The 16,433-nt window shown below is 45.5% G+C and overlaps 1 protein-coding gene across 1 annotated transcript; it reads right to left on the bottom strand.

Annotated features, from left to right (window-relative positions):
- Positions 1–858: 858 nt before the first annotated feature.
- Positions 859–13,257, bottom strand: pcare2 (photoreceptor cilium actin regulator 2). Its single transcript, XM_080882450.1, has 2 exons — positions 10,163–13,257; positions 859–988 (listed from the first exon to the last, which is right to left on the bottom strand). Exons 1-2 carry the CDS (start codon positions 12,855–12,857, stop codon positions 984–986), a joined length of 2,700 nt encoding a protein of 899 aa, XP_080738576.1. The 5' UTR covers positions 12,858–13,257; the 3' UTR covers positions 859–983.
- Between the last annotated feature and the right edge of the window lie 3,176 nt (positions 13,258–16,433).

Raw genomic sequence — 16,433 nt, 5'->3', positions numbered from 1 at the left:
GGTCAGCCCATGAGCCAAATTAGCAACTGACAAATCAAATTCCTAGATCTTCGTTGAGTTCCTTGGACTTTGCTGTTAATCTGAGTATTGGTTAGTCCAACTAATGTGGTCAGTTAAATCCTTTTAATGCTAACAAGAGCATCAGCTAATTTTAGACAATCATGATCACTAACTAGAAGTTATTAGGCGTTGAGCTTGTCATGTATGCATACATATATTTATGTATGTATCCATGCTATATGTATGATTTCGACCCTGTGTGGATTACAGAAGATCCAAAATAATTCCATTCATTCCAACCTGAAAAAAGAACAGTTTAAAGATATAATTTAAAGCCCCAAATTTCCATGACATTTATGCCCGTCATGGGTGAATGTAAACATCTGCCCACAACTGTATGTGTAGCTTGGTGTACACAGGCAAGTCATCTTGACATATTGCTCTTTATTTGCAAAACAGGATATCAGTCCTTTTCGACTTTCCCTTAAGATTTCTTTTTGAAAGATGAATTTGGTTTTGATTCTCCTATTTTATTTAGATATAGAAAACATCATTAAATCACCCAAACACAACATTGAATCCATTTATTTAAAAAAACAACAACAAATGAGTACATTTAATGATCATGTAAATTACATTATTTTGATATTGAACCCCAAAACAACTCCCTGATTGTGAGGGATTTAAAAGTATAGTTGTTTTAACAAAACACATATAATACATGTATCTTTAAAACTATTTGAGGTTTATCACTCAGGGTTCAGTATAAAGTAGAAAAATGCTTTAATCCTTAATTACATGTATTACTGCAGTCTTTTAAAAAAAAAAAGTCTAACTGGAAAAGAGAAAAAAAAAAACCCCAGTCCCTGCTAATATACAACTTCTTTCATTATTCTCTTCCCGACTCATATTTTACTTTAGAAACCCTGGCCATTCACAGCTGGACTTTAGGGTGTCATCATCTCCTGTCATCGGAAGGCTTCCTAGCCTGCAAGAGAACAAGAAATAATGGGGGGTAAATTTAGTGCATGAGTAGATCATGTTGGGTTTGCTTGCTGGGGAGTTTACATAACTGGAGTAGGGCAGGAGGGTTAATCCAATGTGGATTAAGCTAGGTGTCTTTCCTAGAGGCAGGTTGGTACCATATATCTGAGCACAGGAGCTGTAGGTATGAATTAGACTTAAACTGTTTGAAAAAGATTATACTGCATGTGTCCAGAGTGACTAAATCCTCCATGTTAATCTATTCAGAAGTAAAACTCTACAAGCACAGTTCTAGATAAAGAAGGCTAAGACAAAGCAAATGCTGTAATGTATTTAAGTACATTTACTCAGTTTACGTTATCAAAAATTACAATTTAAATGAAGTTGTTTGATGTAATCCCTTTTTCTAGTTCTCAACTACATCTTGGGGTAGTACTCCTAGTTAGTTGCATGTGTGAATTATTACTATGGAAATCACTTGTTAACCAATAAATGATATATTCTTGATATATTCTGTTATATTCTTATAGATATATATATCTATATAAAAATGCTTAATGAGCACTACAGGAATGCTAAAAGTTAGATTATGTGCACGATGACAATATTTTAAATATCATTTGGCTGGTGCTCCTTAACAAAACTACTATCTTGTCAGATATCAAATTCTGATGATTTTTCAAAGATGAATCAGTCATTTTCCCTGAAATTAATTAGACTAGTGGGGCATTAATTAGACTGTATCAGGATAAAAATGTAACTTTTCAGTTCCTTGAAGTTGTATTAATTTAGGGGGGGTTCATAGACTTAGAAGACTTGATTCTTTTTGATATATCCTGCAGTTAATTTGTCATGCGAGGGGGACTACAAGATGGGGACTAAAACTATTGTTCCAGCTTTTAAGTGATAATACACTCCACATCTCTCATAAACAATAAAAAATTTGTTAAGGCCTCAGTCACATGGGCCTATACTGGATGGAGATGCCCTAGCATCCACTGGTTGTGAGGGCGAAAATGTTTCTTCCCCTACTGGTTGGCAAGTGGTTGCTGGCTGTTGCTGGTGAGATAGCTTACAAAATTGCTAGCAGATTTGGGCAATTCCCCACTGTTTATATTGAAGATAAAATTTGTCTGCAAACACTCACCGTTTACTCTTGAAATGAAGGACTTTGTTTCTTTACGACTGCAACCAACACCTCTCTGCTCTTGCTTTTGACGAAGGCGGTTGCATTTTTCTCTTCTCATCCTCTCCCTTAGCTTCCCTGCTTAGCCTCTTGTGTCCTTGTCTAGTCTCGTGTTTTTTGTATTACTTTTCCCTGGAACATTCTCTCACAGTCTGTTCTCTAAAACCTAAAAGAGGAATTATGGATTGGATCAACTGGTCCCTAAATGCAATTGACACCCCTTTCTCAATGAGAAGTTTGGGCTTGGGTGAGCCTGAGTGCTGAAGATATCTACCTATTCGGAACCATGGTAACAGGGTTCTTGCTGATCGGAGCTGGCTTGACGCTGACTTATCGAAGAATTAAGGAAGCAGAACCGGCTGTTCAAACCCCCACAAGACTGCCCGCTGGGATTGAAACGATGGGAAGAGGCGTGAGTTTCTCAAAATGGGCTCATTGAGCGCAGCACGGACAAGATCTTGGAAAGGCTTACGGCTGCCGTGAATACTCAGAATAAGATCTCTGAGTGCAAACTGGATTACATCTTGGAAGGGCTTGCTCGGAATAACATCTCTGAGCGCAAATTGGATTACATCTTGGGGAAGCTCATGGCTCTCCAACGGGAGATTGAGAGACCAGTGTTGGACTGTTAGAACAGCTTTGAAATTCATCTGAGCTGTTAGCACTAAAGTTAAAAGTTAAAAGCACCATCACTTCATGCGGATACCTTTTCAGCGCCAGCTGCGGTCGCAAGGCTGGAGCCGAACAAAAACACCCTGATAACGACTGTGTTTAGTCTGTTCCAATGTCTCAGCTGAACTCTGGACACGCACGCACGCACACACATACATATACACATGCACACACTCATCCCCCCTCCCTTTCCAAACGCCTTCGATGCTTGTTCCCTTCTGGGAATTCACTGCAGGGAAACCTGCACGTGGCGAATAAAGCCTTGATTGATTGATTGATTGATTGATTGATTGATTGATTGATTGATTGATTGAAAAGGCGTAATTTTTACTTTGAAGGTTCTCTACTTCTGCTTTGTGTAGCACTTTTCAAAGTTTTATTAGGTCTTTGCAAGTAGTTTGTGTCATGGTCTCCGTGCCTGCCCGGTCGGCCCCACAAGGCTACAATTGCTGTTTCTGTTCTCTCCCTCTCTGCCTGGGCGGAGCTCACTGTGGGCTCCTGCCCTTGGCCCACACACACACCTGACAACACTCACCCATCATCACCGGGAGCACTATTTGAGGCTGGAACACAGATCCTCTCGTCGCTGGATGATTGTACCCCTAACGTTAGTGTTCTCACAGCTCTTGTGCTTCATATTCGTGATTTGTGATTAGTTGGTGACCTGCCTTCTCGTCTGCCTCAGATCTCTCCCCCCCCCCCCCCCCCCCCCCCGGGACCTGCGACCTCCCTGCTGCGGGAACGTGTGTGAGTGTGAGCGAAGAAGACGTGAGCGAGTTACCCTGTGATTCCCCCGGAGTTTTGGATCCCTTCACTGTACATATATTGCACTGGCACTGTAAATAAACTACACCTTGGAGATACCTTACCGCTCTGCGTTTGAATCCCTGTACCAGATCGTGACAGAATCATCCAGCCACGGAAATGGATTCAGCAGATCCAGCGGTCTCGACTCCCACCCTCGCCACTTTGGCCGCGATGCTGGCACGCCACGAGCAGATGTTCATTCACCTTCGAGCAGAGCTCGCGAACCTCACACAGGCCGTGGCCCGGCTAACACCGCTACCGGCCGCTCCACTGGTCGCCGCTCCTCCGTCGGAGGCGCCAGCTCCAGCAGTAAGTGTCGCGCCACCTGCTCCCTCACCTGTTCACGTTGACAGATTCCTCCCCACTCCCAGGGCTTTCACGGGAGAGATTGATAAATGTGCTGGTTTCCTCACTCAGTGTGCCCTTCAGTTTCGCCAGCAACCGCAAGCCTTTTCTACTGATGGTGCGAAAATCGCTTATATCGTCCAGTTACTCCAGGACCGTGCTCTAACCTGGGCTCAAGCTGCGCTTCAGGCGGAGCCGGACATCACCTTTTCTGACTTTCTTACTAAGTTTAAAGGTGTGTTTGACAGGAAAGCCACAACTGCCACCGCCGGCCAGCGCTTGCTTGCGCTTAAACAAGGTAAACGCAGCATGGCTGATTTTTCTATTGACTTTTCTACCTTGGCTGAACAGGCGAAATGGGGGGAAGAGGCCCTTAAAAGTGCATTGCTCACTAATATTAATGAGGAAATAAAGAATGAACTAATGCTCCGTGAACTGCCTTCCTCCCTGGATGCGCTTCTGGTTTTGTGTATGCGGGTGGACGATCAGGTGCGCGCACATCGGAGCGCACGCGTGCGTTCGGGGCATGCCCCGCTGGACTTTTGTGGGACCCCTACTGCAGCCCATGGGTCGTGTGACGCCGACACCGGGGATGGGGAAGAGCCCATGCAGCTTGGGCGCTCACGGCTGTCGCCTGCGGAGCGCCAGTGCCGTCTTGCCTCCGGTGAGTGCGTTTATTGCAGCCGTAAAGGCCACTCTGTCTCCTCCTGCCCAACGCTGGCAAAAGGGCGCGCTCACCAGTGATCGTGAGGGTGCTGGTGGGCGATCTGTCGAGTGAAAGCCCTCTCCCCAGGCTTCTTTTGCCGGCTACTCTGCGTGTTCGGACTGTTTCTCATTCTCTCTCCGTTCTCATTGACTCTGGGGCTGAGCAGAACTTTATTGACACCTCACTCGCCGCCAAACTGAACATCGCCTTGGAGCCTCTGTCACGCCCCCTCCGCGTTCACGCACTGTCGGGCCAGCGCCTGCCTGACATCACTCATGTTTCTGAATTCCTTTCATTATCTCTCTCTGGCAATCACGCAGAAAGGATTTGTTTTTTTTCGTTTAAGGCTCCTCTCACTCCGCTGGTTCTGGGTCACCCCTGGCTTGTCCTCCACAACCCGCATATCGACTGGGAGAAGGGTGCCGTACTAGGTTGGAGTGTGGCCTGCCATATGAACTGCCTCCGGGCTGCGGCTTCCCCCGTTTCGCTCCCACCCACGGCCTCGCCGTCGGACGCCCCGGACCTCTCGATGGTTCCGCGGGTTTATCATGATCTGCGGGATGTTTTTTGTAAGGATCGGGCGCGGTCCCTTCCCCCGCACCGCCCGTACGATTGTGCCGTCGATCTTCTTCCTGGAGCTCCGCTGCCGTCTAGCCGCCTGTACAGCCTCTCCCGGCCTGAGAGGGATGCTATGGAGCGTTACATCTCGGAGTCGCTGGCGGCAGGGTTGATTCGCCCCTCCTCTTCCCCTGTCGCGGCTGGGTTTTTTTTCGTGGATAAGAAGGATGGTTCGCTGCGGCCGTGTATTGACTTTCGGGGCCTTAATCAGATCACTGTTAAGAACAAATACCCTTTGCCGTTGCTTTCCTCCGCCTTTGAACTGCTTCAAGGCATGACCGTCTTTACCAAGCTGGATCTGCGCAACGCTTACCACCTGGTGCACATCAGGGAGGGGGATGAGTGGAAGACCGCGTTCAATACGCATCGGGGCCACTTTGAGTATCTCGTGATGCCGTTTGGGCTGACTAACGCCCCCGCAGTGTTTCAGGCGATGGTTAATGATGTCCTTTGTGATTTTGTTAACCGTTGTGTATTTGTGTACTTGGATGACATCTTGATCTTTTCTAAGACACTCGAGGAGCACAAGGTCCATGTCCGGCAGGTCCTGCTACGCCTTCTGGAGAACCGGCTCTTTGTGAAGGGGGAGAAGTGCGATTTCCACGTGGCGTCAGTGAGTTTTCTGGGCCACATTATCGAGAAGGGGGACTTGCGGACTGATCCGGAGAAAGTGCGGGCTGTGGTGGAATGGCCTACTCCTCCTGATCGCCGCCAAGTGCAACGTTTTTTGGGATTCGCCAACTTTTACAGACGGTTCATTCGCGATTTCAGCAGAATCGCTCTCCCTCTCACTAAACTCACCTCTCCCAAAGTTCCCTTCCAGTGGGATTCTGCCGCTCAGCGAGCCTTCGCCCTGCTCAAGGACAGGTTCACCACTGCTCCCATACTCCGGCAACCGGACCTTACACGGCAGTTCGTTGTGGAGGTGGATGCGTCGGACTCCGGGGTTGGGGCAGTTCTGTCTCAACAGCTGGACGGTAAGCTGCACCCGTGTGCCTTTTATTCTCGCCGTCTCTCCCCAGCAGAGTGTAACTATGACATCGGGGACCGGGAGCTTCTGGCCGTCAAGCTGGCCCTGGAGGAGTGGAGACATTGGTTGGAGGGAGCGGCACAACCATTCATCGTCTGGACGGATCACAAGAATCTGGAGTACCTGCGCTCGGCTAGACGTCTCAATTCCCGGTAAGCCAGGTGGGCGCTGTTTTTTGCTCGTTTTGACTTCACTATCACCTACAGGCCAGGAACACGGAACGTAAAGCCAGACGCCCTGTCCAGGCAATTCTCCATCACTGGGGAGGACTCGGACCCTGAGCCTGTCCTCCCGGCCGCCTGCGTAATTGGAGCAATCTCCTGGGAGATCGAGGGGCTCATCCAAGAGGCGCAGGAGACCGAACCGGATCCTGGCACTGGTCCACCTGGTCGCCTCTTCGTTCCTTCAGCCGTCCACTCTCAGGTTCTCCAGTGGGCTCACACCGCCCGCTTTTCATGCCATCCTGGGGTCCTCCGCACCTGCTCGTTCCTCCGACGTTACTTCTGGTGGCCTGCTATGGCTAGGGATGCCAAGGAGTACGTAGCGGCCTGTTCGACCTGCGCCCAGAATAAGCTTTCGAACCACCCTCCACCGGGTCTTCTGCAGCCTCTCCCTACACCAGCCCGACCGTGGTCCCATGTTTCTTTGGACTTTGTCACGGGGCTGCCGCCCTCCGCTGGTAACACCGCCATACTTACCATTATCGATCGTTTCTCCAAAGCTGCACACTTCGTCGCCCTCCCGAAGCTCCCCTCTGCCTTGGAGACGGCCCGGCTCCTCACCTCCCATGTGTTCCGTCTTCACGGGATCCCCGAGGACATCGTCTCGGATAGAGGGCCGCAATTCACGTCCCGTGTTTGGAGGGAGTTCTGCTCCGCACTGGGGGCCAAGGTCAGTCTGTCTTCCGGTTTCCATCCACAGAGTAACGGGCAATCGGAGCGGGCCAACCAGGAGCTGGAAGCTGCCCTCCGCTGTGTCGCTTCGCACAACCAATCGACCTGGAGTGAACAGCTTCCATGGATCAAATACGCCCACAACAGCCACACGTCCTCCGCCACGGGCAAGTCTCCCTTCGAAGCGTCCCTGGGCTATCAACCGCCTTTGCTCCCGGCCATCGAAGGTGAGCACTCCGTTCCTTCTGTACAGGCTCACCTCCGCGGGTGCCGTCGTGCCTGGCGAGCGACTCGGGCTGCCCTACTCCGTACTAAGGAGCGGAACAAGACCCTCGCTGACCGTCGCCGGACACCGGCCCCCGTGTACACCATCGGTCAACAGGTATGGCTGGCTACCCGTTTTGTGCCGCTACGGACTGAGTCAAAGAAGCTGTCTCCTCAGTTTATTGGCCCTTTTCCCATGGAAGCCGTTGTGAACCCTGTGTCTGTCCGCCTCAAGCTGCCGCGCAACATGCGCATTCACAATGTCTTCCATGTGTCTCAGGTCAAGCCGGTGCTCTCCAGCCCGTTGTGCCCTCCCTCCAGGGCCCCGCCGCCCCCCCGGCTCGTGGATGGTCAGCTGGTCTACAATATCACCCGCATCATGGACTCCCGGCGCCGGGGTCGGGGTTTTCAGTACCTGGTTGACTGGGAGGGCTACGGGATAGAGGAACGCTCCTGGGTGCCTCGAGCTGCTGTCCTGGATGGGGCCATGCTCCGGGACTTCCACCGCAGGCATCCAGGTAAGCCTGGTGGGTCACCGGGAGGCTCCCGTTGAGGGGGGGGGGGTACTGTCATGGTCTCCGTGCCTGCCCGGTCGGCCCCACAAGGCTACAATTGCTGTTTCTGTTCTCTCCCACTCTGCCTGGGCGGAGCTCACTGTGGGCTCCTGCCCTTGGCCCACACACTCACCCATCATCACCGGGAGCACTATTTGAGGCTGGAACACAGATCCTCTCGTCGCTGGATGATTGTACCCCTAACGTTAGTGTTCTCACAGCTCTTGTGCTTCATATTCGTGATTTGTGATTAGTTGGTGACCTGCCTTCTCGTCTGCCTCAGATCTCCCCCCCCCCCCCCCCCCCCCCCCCGGGACCTGCGACCTCCCTGCTGCGGGAACGTGTGTGAGTGTGAGCGAAGAAGACGTGAGCGAGTTACCCTGTGATTCCCCCGGAGTTTTGGATCCCTTCACTGTACATATATTGCACTGGCACTGTAAATAAACTACACCTTGGAGATACCTTACCGCTCTGCGTTTGAATCCCTGTACCAGATCGTGACAGTTTGTGTGTTTGCAGACAAGTTTATGTCTTCTATGCAAGCTATAGGTAACCCCAGCAACCTGCTAGAAATCAAAACACTCGCATGTAGGTTTTCAGTGCAGTACTGCATACCTCTTTGCAACCAGTTTTAATCGCCAGTGACTGCCAGTAACCTGGCAGCAACCATTCACCAACCAGCTGTGGAATATACACTTTTCCTTAGTGGCCACATGGTTGCTCACTGTTCTCTAGGCAAATGTGTGACTGGTGCCTAAATAAGAGTGCATAGCAAAGTGTTCATAGCAGTATTATTTTCAACTAAGAAACTCATAGAGTAACCAGTTGCACCACCAACTGTGTAGACAATTGGTGCATAATTGCTAAGAATGTGGGGAATTTGCCTGCTTTCACTATTGCTTCTCTTTCAACATGCAGTGGCTTTGCAGTTCACCTTTCATGGCAACCGAGTATGGTACTGCTGGAGTATGCTGGTTTCCAGAAATTGTGAGACATCAAGACTCAAGAGTATGACACAAAGACAGAAAAATCAGTTGCATATCAGATCTGGAAATTCAGATTGCCAGATATGCTGATATCATTCAGAGAAAAGTAAGACAGCTGTTTGAGTCAAAAACCATCTGGGTAGATTCAAAGCAAACAGTCACCAAATGTCAAACTAATCTGTTTGTTTTCAATATATGCTATTAAAAAAGTCAAGGGAAGACTTTTAACAACAAATGTTAACTTTATTTTTGATTTGATTTTGAACCCAGGTCTCAAAGGGGTGATGATTTTGGTTTCAATTAACCGCTGTAACATTATTTTGTTCTCAGCAAATTACAGTGTATGTCAGTCAAGATTTTCAGTTTGAATGTTTCATCCATTAGGCTATGATGTGTAATTTAAGTGTTGAGTAGTTTACATTTTTTAATATGATCACAAAATTGACTCAGAAGTGACATAAAGATTTGGTGAGCTACTTTTAAACAATTTGAAATGCACATTTTTAAAAAATATGTAATCACATATTTCATCTTGTTGGATTGTAGTGTTATTTTATGCCATGTTATACCCCGAATTGAAGATTGTGAATTATTATGTAGTTTAGTTTGCATTATTCTCCTGAATTAGAAGAAGCTGATAACTATTGCATTAGTTAAACTGATTTGCATTACATTAAACTGCTGGCTTGTTGTGAATGAAGGATATTGCTTTATGATGCATTATACTGCTGAGTTATAAGAAATACTGTTCACAGAGAGTTATTGTCTTATTTGTCTGATTAGAAGAGAACAGAATATGCTGGAGTTTTCTGCCCCATCGCAGCAAGAGCAGATAAGCAGGGAGCCAAGGTCGTAGCTTAGGCGCTGTGTGAGAGAAAGCATGTAAATGTTTAGGCTTTTTATGATAAGGTGGAGGCACCAGAAGCTATAAGAGTTTGAGCAATGCTCCACCATTTTGAGATCTGAGGCTGTCTGCATACAGTGTCCATCTCCCACGCGTGTGTTCATTAAAATCATCGTTTGACTCAACCCGACCGGACCAGTGTTGTTATTGTGGTTTTTTTCTCTTGTTTCCATCCCCAATTTTGAACTCGTAACAATCTTTTGTAATATTTACCTGTATTTTGTGGCAATAGGTTACTCCTTTTCTCCTGCATAGAGGCCAAACTGGCATCCTTTAGAAACTCTGAATGAAGAGTCCCACTAGGCCTATGGTCTGATTGGGTGCGACGAGTAGAGGTGTCTGTTGCTCTGGTCAGTAGTCTTCCTCGGGAGACCTCTCCCCCTTGTCTGGGAAGCGCAGACCTTTCAGGGGGCAAACAGGTCTTCAAGTTTTGAAACTCATTTTGACAGAAAACAGAGCGTGCGTCGCGAAAGGATACAGATGGAATGATTTCTTCTGTCTTGTTATCTATACAGCGTGTCACTGTTCTGGGAGAACTAGGACGAGATGAGTGCCTAGATGTAGACTGAGGTCTAATTACAGGGGGACTTGGAAATCTTTTGCATGTACTAGGACAAGATGGTGGAAGGCGGACTCTAGATACAGGTGGTGCTATCACAGTCAGACTGCAAGAGGATAATTCACCCTCATAAAATTCATTGCTGTTATATTTCCGATCTATTGTGAGTTGAAGAGGAGAAGTTGCCCTGATGCCTGGTTCAACAAGATTTCTCTTATCAGAAGATTCTGCTGCATCACGCAGGTGAATAATCTTACATGCCTTTTGGTAGAGATTATTCTTAATTTCCAGGTTCAGATCTGTTTCTGATTGCAGCTGATCTGCATCCTGAGTGCCCGTAACACCATCCTGTGTAACAGGATGGGCAGGAGAGATAGCAATCGACCTTGGCCTCATACATGCTCGGTTTGGTAACACTTCTACATTGTGGATAGATGCCTTCAGGCGATGGAAGATTCCAATCTTGGGGTTTATCACTTGAGAACTAAAAGGTTTCTGCAAACCCACTTCAGTTCCTGCTAGGACCTGAGTACTCTGAAAGGAATTGTCCATCAGAACTTCTGGGGGGGGCGGTGGTAGGTTGTCCATATCCAGCTCGTCCTTGCTATCAGGCCAGCTGTTGTTGTTGTTGCCACTGTTGACTGAACTTTCCTTGTCATTTACTGCGTCAGATAACTGAAGTAAGCCACTTTTCCTGGGCATCCTGTTATGAGGTGGAATATTAGTGAGACTCTGCTCAGGTCTCCCATCAGCTACTTTGCTAAAGGTATGAATTAACCTTCTGACAGAGTGGCGTTTTGGTGGTTGGTTTGCTAAGATTGTTACAGAACAATTTGTCTTATTTGGTCTCACAACGCCTTTGTGTGAACCTGACAATCCATTTAATGAATGCCGTCTTACTTCAGCTCTATCCAGCTTGCAATGAGGTCTTGGTAATTCCTTGTTTCCTTGTATTTCAGCCATCATTTTTATTCTATCATCCAAGACCCACTGGCTGTTTTGTAATTCTGTCATTCCACACGTAGTTAATGAAAGGTGTTCAGGCTTTGCAATAACAGGATCAATCAGCGGTTGTTTGACTGTTGCCTGCTGATCTCGATTGTAATTTGTGAACATATAATGAATGGCCTGACTGGGATCAGGTGGGGAAGAGTTTGACCTCTTCCTTCCTCGTGTATCACTTTCCTCCTCTTCATTCTCTTTATCATCGTCATCATAATCATCCTCATCCTCATCCTCATCTTCATTATGGTCTCCAAGGTTGGTCGAATTACTGGGGAGACTATCAAATGTACTCCGAATGTTGACTCCAGACCCCCAACTTTCAGATCCAGCACTTCCACGATGCCGGCGATGCCTTTCAGAACCCGTCAGACTCTCATTTTCTCCTCCGATACCACTATCCTCACTATGCAGTGTTGAATCTTCTGAGTTGAACTTCCTCATGGCTGCCCTTTCTACTTGTGCGATCACTTGAAAAAGCCTCTTCTCTGCCGTCTGCTTCGTCTGCAGCTTCTTATTTAGCAGTTTATAGACAGAAGAAAAATATTCCACTGCCTCCTCAAGTGTAGTGTCACCTAGTGCCTGGACTGATCCTCCCACTAACTTCATCTTTTCAGTTGACTGTTGGAGTAGTTGCTGTAAAAGATCTGGAGGTGGATCGGTTTGACATGTTGTATTCATTCTAGGGTTAGCTGAGCAAATCATCCCAGAAGGTAAGGTCATGTATTCACCATGCTCCTTCAACATCAGCTCCCCCTCATCAGCCATATCCTCTAGTGCTTGGTTGATCTCCTCAAAGCGCAATACTAAAGCAGACATCATGGGCTGGAGGGACAGCTGTGTCTGGGCAGCCTGATCTAGTAGACCCAAAAGAGTTTCATATTTGGAAATGTTTGGGTTCAGAAAGTTATAGGCTGCCTGGTGAGCTCTCAGCATGTGAGGTGGGAAGTCCACCTTTGTCTGTACATGACAGAACTTCCTGTGATTCTCAAAAGACCTTTTCTTGCCTTTACTTCTTTTTTGCTTTGCTGTCTTTTTAATTCCTTTGGTTTGTTCCACATCGGTGATTATTTCTTGGGGCATCGTGTTTACTTCTGTTTCATCAGTGTCCTGCAGATTTGGTACAGTCTTTGCATCAGAGACCAATGGAAATAATTCAGTCTCTTCGCTATGAAATCCTTCATTCGGAAGTGGAAGTTCATTTTCGGTCACTTCGGTTTTCAAACATGTATTCTCAACTTCTACAGGTCTACAATTATTAACATCCTGTGGTACTTCACCCAGAGAAGCTTTTGGAGATCCTTCTGGCTTTGAAAATAACTTTCCTTTAGATGGAGAACAGCCCATTGTTGCATTCAAAGTGATTTAAGGATTCAAGGAAAAACAAGTCAGGCCAGGAAATAAAATTGTAAATCCAGGAGTCTGGCGGTCTTGAAGGCAAAGTTATCTGGAGTCCTTCAGCTTCGACTTTTGTTGTCTGTCCAGTATGTGCTAGATAACTTCTAGTTCCTCAGTCATTTCAGGCATTCTCTCCAAATTTATGCTCAAACAGTGCAGCAAAGATACCTATAACCTGTTGATGAGGTGGCTACTAACGTGGTATGCATAAGACCGTTTGGGAATACGGATTGGTTCTGCCCTCTCTCTCCCTTAGCCAGCTTGCACAGATGGCTGTGTTAAGTGCATCAATAAAAACACACAGGCCTGTTCACACGTACACACTCGGGCATTTCCATTTAAGACTTTAAGCTCATCAGATTAACCAGAGACAAACTTGTCAGGTGGTGTTTTTAGCCGCACCCACTGGCAAGGTTTGCATGCAAAAGCTCTGTTTACCTGAGACCTTCAATGTCAGGCCACAGGACATTTTAGCAATAGTTGTAGGAAAAAAATTAGATTTAAATGGTTTGCAATACAATGACTTACAAAAATCTATGAAACCACATTCTCTGAGTTCATCGTATCTTGAAAAGGTTATATTTATGTATCTTCAAGTATCCTTGTATAGGTTTTTAGGTTGTTTACTGATATTTTGCAGTGTAAGTTCACTTAATACTCAAATGTTTGGTACACAAAAAAGTTTAGCTTTACCCTTCTAAAGCAATCACAATGAATATATAGTAACAGTCAAACTGTTCATCTTTTTTTTAATTATTCCAAGCTGGCAACACATGTGCCAAGTGTAAATACATTTAGGACATAAAGAACATGTCAATCCCTTTGTGAAACAACTCTGTGGGACTACGACATTAAAAGACTAGGTTTTGGAAAGCATATTTAGAAGAGTGAGGAGTGGCATTATGTATATCTCCATGTAAACTAGATCCTTGTCCCATCTTGAGTTGGATGGCAAGCTTTTTTGTGTGAGGCTCAGGACCGTTATAGTACATTACAATCACCCATCTTCCCTTCTATTATAAGCATAAGGTGTGTGTTGTGCTAGCTAAGTAGACTAGGCTATTTGTAAGAGTTGGATTGCAAGTGTAATCTTCTTGCTCCCTCCATCTAGAAGCTTCAGGAGGTCACTAGTCCCATCTTGAACATCACCTGTACTTTCAGTTTGGAACAATTTTTTAACAGGAGATTTTGATTGGATGTTTAAACAACCGTCTTTCAAAATCTTTGTGTTTTCTTTTAAAAGGTTTTCAGTCTCTGAATAATGCTGCATAGAAAATAATTAAAAATATAAAAGGGGAAGGGGGCTATTCATGTAGCTTCAAATCACAAATGAAAACCAAGTTAACAAAGCAAAGATTTCACAATGTATATTACTAGATCTGATTGAATTAGTTTGAATCTTTTTGGGGGTTTACAATCAATCCATTTATGACTTTTATGTAATGTGCAGGCCTTTTTTGCATAGTTGGTTGATATTCTTTCTCTATTAAATTAAATTATGATAAATATTAAGAAATTGTTCATTTTTTTGTATGTGAGCAAATTTATAAATTCATCAGGGGACCAAAGAATTATTTCTCCCACTGTATATTGTATGTAAACTTTATAACTAAAGCAAAACCATTACAGTAGTGAGAGCAGACAATAGTTGCCTCTTGATCAAGCATCAAGGATCATTATTATTGTGATTATTATTCCTCTCTAATCTCTCATGCATACTTTTTAAATATATAGTTCATTAAGAACTGGATTCCCAGACAGGGGTAAGACCAGAAGCACAGAATATCATAAAACCTGAGCCCAGCTCTAATCCCTGACTCACATCCAGGTGTACCACACTAACACGAACCAGGCAAGCTGCTGGTCATTAGAGCAGATGGAGCTTAAGCTGTTGGAGGTAAGTTGTTTGCCATCTCTTTCTTTGGTTTATTAAAGACGTCAGAGCCAGTACATAAAACTCCATCTCAATTCCCTCCATTTAAGCTCAGGTCCTCTACCACGGACAGCAAAACACCGAACCAGCTTGTCAGGAGTGCTCGCTCTGTGGTGGGTTTTTTCTCGGAGGATGTTGGCCAAATACACATACGTCTTAGGGAATCCCTCTCACACTCTGCATGACACATTAAGAGTATTCGGCAGTTCTGTTGGCTAGATTCACAGTAAATATCCCGATTAGCTTCAGTGCATCTATAATAAATATGTACTAGTTCCAGTGCTTCACTTAAACTGTATGGTACTCATGCAGACCCAGGGTCAGTGTAAAATACAATCCTACCTGTGTGAACAAAGTCTGGCTCCTTTAATCCTGCTCGTTTAATGCAGGTTGATGCAGGTTTATTGATCCTCTTTCCTGCTGTCACACCTGTCACGTCTGAGACTCAGCTATAAACGTAAAGTAACCTTTACATCATGCAAAGACTCTGTAATACTGTAAATGATCAGTAACTTAGGTTAACAATAAACATTAAACCGTACCTCTCTGTCTGTGTGTGCTGCACATTTATAATCAGGATTGCAGTCAGGCTGCACTGAGTGTGGGACTGTTGAAAACAGATTGAAGATGCAAATTTAGCATTATGGCTGATGGTGGTGTAAAACCTCTTCTTACCTTCTACACTGTGTTTTTGCTACTAATTTATGTTTGTTGTTGTTTAACACAGATTTCAGAGGAGCACAGAGAAGCACTGTTGCTTCATCTTTTATGCTTTAAAGCAGAACTGGATTGGAAATCAAAAGGTCCTTAAAAGCTTTTTCTGCTCCTGACCCTCAAAGCCAAATTTCACCCCTGAGAGCTCATAGGTTACGATTGTTTTAACAGTAACATTATCAGAAACATAGGTGAGCAACAATACTTAATATCTGCTTTTAATGTAATCATTTATATAGCGATCTTGTATTTGTTAAACATTTTGCAGGATGTATCTGGCAGTTTTTTCATCTACAGAAGTTTCATTTGTCACTGTGGGACTGCTGAGTGACCTGAAGAACTCATTTCATTCATTTACAAAAATGTTTCAGAGAATCTTTGAAAAATGGCAGACCTCAGGTCAGATTTAATTGATAGAGATATATGCATGCATTGTGAAATTTATGTATCCCAGATAATTGTTTTTCATCTTGTCATGGGAGACCCACCCCTTTCTCTGGAGTTAACTGCAGCCCAAGATAACTAGTGGGGGTATTTACACACTCATGGCCAGTGGAGTAAAATGAGCAACCAAAAAACTGGCAGCCTGCACAGCCACAGATGTGCTAGAAGCTAGAAGAGCTAGAAGTGCTACTCATGGAGAAACTCTTGGAGAAACTTGCTAAACCTATCAGGGGACAGGTACTCCAGCCCCAAAACATGATATAACCCCACATAAAGCCCAGCCACAAAGTGAACCAAGTCATGAATGGATGGATAGAAGTTAAATGACTACAAACATAAAAACATAAAAGGCACTAGTTCTCACACTGGAGTTCCCTGACATTGGGTTGACTATACTGAGCTTGTATTAACAGTTATAACGGACTACGCTGAGA

This window comes from Rhamphochromis sp. 'chilingali' (genome assembly GCF_963969265.1).
Source record: "Rhamphochromis sp. 'chilingali' genome assembly, chromosome: 5".
Lineage (NCBI taxonomy): Eukaryota > Metazoa > Chordata > Actinopteri > Cichliformes > Cichlidae > Rhamphochromis > Rhamphochromis sp. 'chilingali'.
Note: the sequence above shows the minus strand (reverse complement) of the source record. Positions and strands in the feature narration are given on the sequence as shown.